Raw genomic sequence first — 8,332 nt, forward strand, 5'->3', positions numbered from 1 at the left:
GGGATTGCTGTCCCCCATCCCCGTGCCCCGCTGACCGCGCCGTGTCCCCGCAGTCCCCGGCAGCACCACGGTGCTGGTGGAGCTGACCCCCGACATCCACATCTGCGGCATCTGCAAGCAGCAGTTCAACAACCTGGACGCGTTCGTGGGGCACAAGCAGAGCGGCTGCCAGCTCTCCAGTGCCGCKGCCAGCGCTGCCAGCACCGTGCAGTTCGTGTCCGAGGAGACCGTGCCCARCACTCCGGCTCAGAGCAGCGGCAGGAGCATTGCCTCGGAGACACAAACCATCACAGGTACCCGCTGATGGTGGTGGCACTGTGCCCGCTGCCTCTGCCGCACCCATCCTCAATCACAGTTCTCACATCGCTCACCGTGTAGCCGAGGAATTAAACTGATACCTGATGATTTTTGCTTTTCCCTTTACGCTTCTGTACCCCCTATGTATCCGCCTGTACCCCTTAGCCCGCATGCTTGTAATTCCTGAAGCTTGATATTCCAGCTTAGTTTAGGCGTTTTGCTGGGCAGAGAGACCAAACATCCTKAGGAAGGGCTCAGCGTGCCCTGTGCTATCTTAAACCTGAGCTCAGCCTTGGGTGAAGCCTTCTGTCCAGAACATCTTGTGTAAACTGGGCTCTGGCCTCATCTGTGGGGTGGGATTCATTAGAATAGGGGGACATTACTGCATTTGTTAAGTTTCTTATTGGGGAATCCTAGATAGATATGCTAATTCCTGAAACCTATAAAACTTGTACCCGTGCTGTACACGGGGGTGCATTCTGCCATCAAGTTGTGCACCTGGGATCCCAAATACCRAGGTAAAACCCTTTTTATCCCCTTAACCGTGTCTGTGTCATTATTAAAAACTGGCCTTTCAAGGCAACAAAACAGTACCGTGCTGCCTTCTTGGGTTTGTTATAACAATAGTTGCTTAATTTGCTAATTGAGGTACAAGTTCTCTCAGAGAATTGCTGGAGTCTATTGTGTTGTGTAACCAGCTCGTGCAAATTAATTAAAATTGTCAATACTTGTGAAAAATGCTGGAATTACTATGCATTTTATTTTCTTTTAAGAGTGCTCTTGATGGAAAACAGACACAGAATTGCTGTCAGGCACCAATCCAGACCCTTTTATGTGAGAACACTACATTCCCTAACATTGCTCCCACAACTAATTGACAGGAAAAATATTACTCAAAATTTCTGCCTGTGTGAAGACTCAAGTGAGGTCCTGATCCCGGAGACATTTAAATAAAGTTAGGATTTTGTTCCRTGTATGAAGGTTTGCCCTTCTATATATAGTTTTGTTTTATTTTGGTGTGGGACCTTAACTAAACCCCAAATTATTTGACTCTAATTCAGATAGACAGATTAAGGCAGAGAATCTGGAAGAGCAGTGAAATAAACTGAATTCAGGGCTCACTTCCAGGAATTTTTGTATTATAATCCCTCGACTCASTGTGAGTTTTGGGTGAGTCATTTTTCTGCTTCATATTTACTCATCTTTAAAATGAGGACAGCTCTATCCATTTGCCCTTTTGGGGTATAGTGTWGTTTAATTGATTTAAAAGCTGCTACTTTGGCTGAGATATTTTCACCTGTTATTCTTGTGAGTAACAGCTAAAAGCAGTAGAGTTGAAAGAGGCTGAACTTTTTGAACAATTATAAAAATAATTTGGGTGATCCCTTTTGRCAACATTTGCCATATAAATAATGATTTTTTTTAATTTTTTTTTTTTAGTCTGAGCTATAACACAGCTGGAGTGAAAAAACAAATATATCTTTATTTGGTATTTGGAAGAGAAAAGGATTTTTCCTTTCCTCCTCCTCCAGGTAAATAGGAACCCAGGAACGGGAATGTTGCTGAAAAAAAGCAGAATAGAGAATTCATTAAACTAGACAATAATTAGAATTCTTTTTCTGATTAAGTGCTCTCTAATGAAGTTTTTTTGTGTGTTTAGTTTCTGCCCCAGAGTTTGTTTTTGAGCATGGCTACCAAACCTACCTGCCCAGCGAGAGCACRGAGCCTCCAGCTGCTGCTGTCGTCCCTACACCACCAAAAGCAAGGTCCAAGAAATCCTCCTCCTCACTGYCACTGAAGAAACTCAGCTGCCTCTACCCAGGTGAGATGGGGATTGTACCTTCTGCCTTTTCATTTTAACGTGGAGAGCTTTCCTGTAGTGACACACAGAGATTTGATACCTGGTGTTGATTTCACAGAATCCCAGAATCATTTGGGTTGGAARAGCCCTCCCAAGCCATCGATTCCAACCTGTGGCCAATCCCCACCTTGCCCCCAGCCCACACCACTGAATAAAAGGCACATTCCTGATGTGGAGGATTCATTTCTGTGCTCTAGAACTGCAGCACTTCCACTTGAACAGAATTCCTGGATGGGGAACTGTTACCTGAGTTACTTGCATGACTTAGAGTCTTATGTGGTATTAATTAGCTCCTCCAGCATCCTCTTGGTACTGTACAGAGCATCTCAGATCCTAGGCACGGGTTCCAGAGAACTGGTTCCAAAGGTGACAGAAAAGGGTAGGAGGGAGTTGCCTCCAAGAGGATGAATTAAAAAACTTAAGTTCACCGGTAAGCTGGTCACTCTTTTAAGCAAATGTGAGCAAACAAGGTTAGGAATTAATTTTTTGTTAACACTGAATTTTAAAGAAAATATTGTTGAAAATAAACATCATGTCCAGAATATGGTAATGTATTTTTATTATTTTGTTACGTCTTCCTTGCTTTTAATGGTCTTTATCTTCCTGTTGTCAGGTTGCCAGTTCAAGACTTCCTATGGTATGAAGGATTTGGAACGCCATCGGCGAACACACACAGGTTGATGTTGTTCTTATATTTTCTTTTGGGTTGGTTCCCTCTTTTTAGCTTTTCCACAAAAGCCCTTTTCCTGTAAATAGGATGTACACATGTCTGTACCTTCTAGTATTGTCCTGTGCCTGAGGAACTGCCCTGCTGGGGCCATTCCCTGCTCTGGGCAGTACCAGGCACAGCTGTGACAGTTGAACACTGGAAGCTGATTTGAGGCACAGTTACATTTTTGAGTGCACACTGTGTTTTTATTGGGGTGCAGTGTGGTGGGATTGTTTTGAGTGCACACTGTGTGTTTATTGGGGTGCAGTGTGGTGGGAGTGTTCTGAGTGCACACCGTGTGTTTATTGGGGTGCAGTGTGGTGGGAATGTTTTGAGTGCACACTGTGTGTTTATTGGGGTGCAGTGTGGTGGGGAGTGTATGAACCTCGTTTGCTCTTCAGCAATTCCACGATTTCACCTCCCAGTTCTGCTGCAAAGGGACGAGGCTGCAGAGGCTCTGCTCTTTGTTGCAGCTGCCCCTGCAGCCTCACATCCAGCTCCTACAAACCGCTCCCTTCTCCAGCCAGCATTTGTGCTTGTTTGTTTGATCACCACACCCTGAGCGTGTGATCTCACACTGCTGCTGTTACAGGAGACAAACCCCACAAGTGCGAGGTGTGCAGCAAGTGCTTCAGCCGCAAGGACAAGCTGAAGATGCACATGCGCTCGCACACGGGCGTGAAGCCCTACAAGTGCAAGCACTGCGAGTACGCGGCGGCCGACAGCAGCAGCCTCAACAAACACCAGCGCATCCACTCCAACGAGCGCCCCTTCAAGTGCCAGATCTGCCCCTACGCCAGCCGCAACTCCAGCCAGCTCACCGTGCACCTCCGCTCGCACACAGGTGGGCTCTGGATCAAAACCACAGCTTTAGGCATCATAGAGGTGCTTTTCAGGCATGCTCTGCTGTCCAGGTGCCCAAAAATGATGGTTCGAATTCTGCTTTATGGCAGATCACTCTGTTGCATCTTTAGCAACTGAATTATGCTAAAATTCAGGCTAGTTTTGTTGTTYCTTTTATTTCTCAAAAATTATTCTTTTTTGCTGAAAGGAGGCACAGGAATTTCATCCCTCTTAGGTTGCGAAGCTGTTAAGCACACAACCAATTAAAAGAGAAAAGGAAAACTGGTGTGAGGAATATATTGCTTACTGGAATTAAATTAATAATCCTCTGCAAGGGGAGGGTAATCCCCATTGCTCAGGTCATCTACACAGATTTACTTATTGAACTGATCATCTAAATGTAAGCTTGCTGCTAATTTGAGTGAAACTGCTCTTAAAATTAATAATCCCAGGGTCAGACACAGGTTTTTATCTATATCTCAGCAGTGTCAGTTAGGGATGGGCAGAAATGTAAAGAAATACACATTTTAAAGTCTTATGAACAGAACCAGTGAAGTTCTTTTTCATGTATTGTGCTATCCTGTATATGAAAATTAAGTCATTGAAATATGAAGTGTGTCTYCATCAGCAAAGAAGATAAAAATTCAGCAGCTGAGTGTGCAGCTGAGGCTGTAAAATAAACTAGATGAACAAACAGTGCATCTTCATTAATAAAGTCTGTTTAATATAGATAGTGCACCATGTATCTCAATTATTAAACAGATACATGGATTAGCACAGTAGGCCACAACTTGATTTGAAAAATATGCAGTTAAACCTATGACATATGTAGCTGGATAAGCAAATTATGCAAAATTATACAGCTCTCACAAACTCTATAAAATATTAACTTCTAAAATAAATCAGCCATTTGCAGTTTGATTATTAAAGAGGATAAATGCTTGTTGAACCAAATACACTTTCTTTTTTCTTCTCTCACCAAGAATATCTTAGAAATAACATGATTCTTCCCTTTTTCAGAATAATACCTACTTAAAGACTGCATGCTCAGGTATTTTAGAGGACCACATATTTAGATTACAGCAAAGAAAGGGAACAGTTATTTAGTTAGATTGTGGAGTTTGCTTGGGAATTTTTTTTAATGGCTTCAGAACGGACTCACGGGAATTGATTAGGGATTAGTGCAGCTCCACCTTAATGTGGTCATGGGTACTGTTACACCAGCCTGCAAATAGAGAAAATGTAAAATATTGGTTTAGATCCCGCAAATAGAGAAAATGTAAAATATTGGTTTAGATCCCGTTGTGTCAGACCAGGAGATAATCCTGTGTCATTAAATTTCTCTCAATCTTGAGAAGGCGTTGGGAGTTTAGAACAAGGCAGCTGTCAGTAATTCATGCCAGCAGTGGATTTTGGTGTTTGTGTGTCACCCGGGCTGTGGGTTCTGTTGCAGGAGATGCCCCTTTCCAGTGCCAGATGTGCCCTGCTAAGTTCAAGATCAACTCGGACCTGAAGCGGCACCTGCGGGTGCACTCGGGGGAGAARCCCTACAAGTGTGAGTTCTGTGATGTGCGCTGCGCCATGAAGGGCAACCTGAAATCCCACATCCGCATCAAGCACAGCATGGAGAACACGCTCAAATGCCCCGAGTGTGAATTCCAGTGCGGCAACAAGACCAGCCTGCGGCACCACATCCGCAGCCACCAGCCCGAGCAGCCGGTGAAATGCTCCGAGTGCAGCTACTCCTGCTCCAGCAAGGCAGCCCTGAAGGTGCACGAGAGGATCCACTGCAAGGAGCGTCCCTTCAAATGCGAGTTCTGCAGCTTCGACACCAAGCAGCGCAGCAACCTCACCACCCACGTGCGCAAAGCCCACGGCGACAAGGTCAAGGGCAAGAAGCACTCGCTGGACAAGAAGGAAGGACAAGAGAGGCCCAAGCAGGGCGGCTCCAGGCAGGTGGCCAAGCTGGACGCCAAGAAAGCCTTCAAGTGCGACCTGTGCGACGCCTCGTTCGTGCGGGAGGACTCGCTGCGCAGCCACAAGAAGCAGCACAGCCTGTACGGCGGCGCCAAGGGCGGCGAGCTGGCCGTGCTGCAGCTGCAGATGGATCCTGGCCGCCAGCCCGGCGCCCCCATCGCCGTCAGCCACCTGCAGGTGCCTCTCCAGGCCGGGCAGGCGTCYCCCTACAACGAGGGCAGGGTGAAGATCATCGTGGGCCACCAGGTGCCCCCGGTGCAGGCGGTGAACGTGGTGCCGCCGGCGCTGCTGGGCGCGGCGCAGGACGAGGTGCTGGCCGGTGGCCGCCTGCAGCTGCTGGGCCAGGTGAGCGTGCTGGCCCCGGCTCCGGCCACGGGAGCCCAGCCGGCCGTGCTGCTGGCCGGCCACGAGCAGGGAGAGGCCCTGATCCCCGCGGCCACCCCCTGCCACGAGCCTGCCACCAGCCAAGCCTTCATCGCCGGCTCCGGCATCAGCTGCTCCGACCTGGAGGGGCTCAACGCCCTGATCCAGGACGGAGCCGCCGAGGTGACCGTGGTCAGCGATGGAGGGCAGAGCATCACCGTGTCCACGGCTGCTCCCCCTCCTCCCATCTTCTCGTCCTCCCACAGCGAGGGCCCCAAGCAGAGCTACTCCATCATCCAGAGCGGGGCACACACAGCCCTGCTGTGTCCTGCAGACTCCATCCCCGATTAGCGCCGGGATGGGGCTGATCCCGGCCATGGGACAGGACTGAGAGTGGCACCACTGGGACATAACTCAGTGCAGGATGGCTCCTCCACAGCCAAATACCTTCCAGATTTTATTTGTCTGTACACAGAAGCGTCCTGTGTGTGCGRACGGGGATACATTTGTCTTTCTGTGCCTCTTTGGAGAATCCAAAGAGCTGCTGCCACAGYCCCCAAGCAGTGACATTCCCAGACTGTGACTCTTGTACTGTGCTGTCTGAAAGAAAAATCCTCACCTTGAGCTGAATTACCTTCACAGCAGCCTTGTTCTTTGATGCACACACAAAAAGCCAATAATCTGAGCCATTCTGGAGTTTATTTAAGTGAAGTCTCAGTTTTTTGTGTGCATTCACTGCTCCTGGCTGACCTCTAAGGAACCCCCCTTGTGGATCTGCWCCAGCCCAGGTGAGGTTTGAGGGGGCTGTTCCTCAATATCTGTAGGAATTGGTAGTACCTGGCACCTGAAATGCTTATGCACAGACCAGGTGATTGTGTGTAGAAGACAAAAGAATGTTGTCCCTCTCTCAATAGTGACTAACTTTGTTAGCAACCACACAACTGCAAATTCTCYGTGGCATGGTGATGTCTGTCACAGGTGCCTGAATTAAAGAAATAAAAACAACTGGAAATATATTTTTTACAAACACTGCTTACCTGTTGGTTTTATTTTGATGCTGCCTATTGGGAGTTGCATGGGTGGCAAAAGTGCATTACATTTGGGGTCTTTTTTTGAACAGTAAAGGGGAAAAAGGAAAAAAAATACTCGGTGGTGTCAGTGAGCTCTGCAGGCAGCATTTCCTCAGCTCCAAGAGTTCCGTGTCATCCATAGGTGGTGCCAGAGGCCCAGAGAATCTCTGGAGTGTGCTCTGGCTCCTGCATGATTTCTGGTTTCCTGTTCGAGTTCCCTGCAAAAACATTTCAAAATTCACTTTTAGAAAACATTCCCAAAAGCTGAGCTGTAAAAATCTCACGGTCACTTAAGATAAAAAGTGACTTAAGATAAAAAGCAGCAGATAAAAAGAAATGTCCTAAGTTTTCTACAAAAAGCACTTCTGTGGCCAAAACTTCATCTCATAATTTGTGCAAAATTGATACACTTTTTCTCCCTGTTAATTAATTTGGCTTGTACATTGTTCACAGCTGCAGAATGTTGGGCACTCCAAGAATTATAAAAAATGGGGCATTTTGGTGAAGCTGCTGTTTTGAGCTGCAGTGTCTGTGCTTGCCCTTGGCCAGAGTCTCTCACCTTCAGTCCAGTGCCACATTTAACTGCCACAGCTCTGTTATCTGCACTGCGCTTCTCAAAAAGCCTTGTGAACCTTCTCAAATAGGAAACCGGTAGATTTGTCATATTGTAAAGACTCACCTTGGTTCTGGTGCTGAGTGTGCCTCAGAGATAAACAGGAAAGATAACAGAATGGTGTGAATGAATAGGCAGAGCTCAGTGCTGCTGCTGCTTCAGGGTTATTTAGCTGATTGCATCATGTCTAAGTGAACAATCTAGAGACTTCTTTCCTCCACCCTCAAAAAAAAAAAAAAAAATGCAGCTGATAACCAAGCCTGACATGGTGGCAATTTATTTTCAATTTTCTCTTCCAATATTCTGGCTTTATTTCTGGGTATGACAGTAATGGTCTGTGTGTTTTGGAGCTGGCAGGAGCAGATTGTTTTAATCTCTGATGTTCACTTAATACATTCTTCATGTTATCAGCAGAACTATCCCAGGAGGGAGCCTGGTAATTCAGAACAAGTGTCTCTTGTCGAGCTCTCCTGCTTTGGAGCACATRGTAAATAAATCCTATCCCTCCCTCCCCAGAGTTCTGCCGTAGCCTCAGAGCTCTGGAGCAAGCTGTCTCTTTCCAGGACAAAATATTGGGATGGATTTTTGTTCCTGCTGCC

At 46.9% G+C, this 8,332-nt stretch overlaps 1 protein-coding gene across 1 annotated transcript in view; it reads left to right on the top strand.

The window, feature by feature from the left end:
* ZFP64 (ZFP64 zinc finger protein) overlaps positions 1-6,769 on the top strand; it is a 7,930-nt gene extending 1,161 nt beyond the window's left edge. The window contains exons 2-6 of the mRNA XM_057379472.1: positions 54-293; positions 1,958-2,119; positions 2,772-2,834; positions 3,460-3,711; positions 5,164-6,769. Of these exons, the coding sequence (XP_057235455.1) occupies positions 54-293; positions 1,958-2,119; positions 2,772-2,834; positions 3,460-3,711; positions 5,164-6,401 (1,955 nt within the window). The 3' untranslated portion in view covers positions 6,402-6,769. The remainder of the gene's footprint in view (positions 1-53; positions 294-1,957; positions 2,120-2,771; positions 2,835-3,459; positions 3,712-5,163) is intronic.
* The last annotated feature ends 1,563 nt before the right edge of the window (positions 6,770-8,332 follow it).

Source organism: Malurus melanocephalus, unplaced genomic scaffold (genome assembly GCF_030028575.1).
Source record: "Malurus melanocephalus ecotype Western Australia unplaced genomic scaffold, MMel_1.1 scaffold_407, whole genome shotgun sequence".
NCBI classification, from domain to species: Eukaryota; Metazoa; Chordata; class Aves; order Passeriformes; family Maluridae; genus Malurus; species Malurus melanocephalus.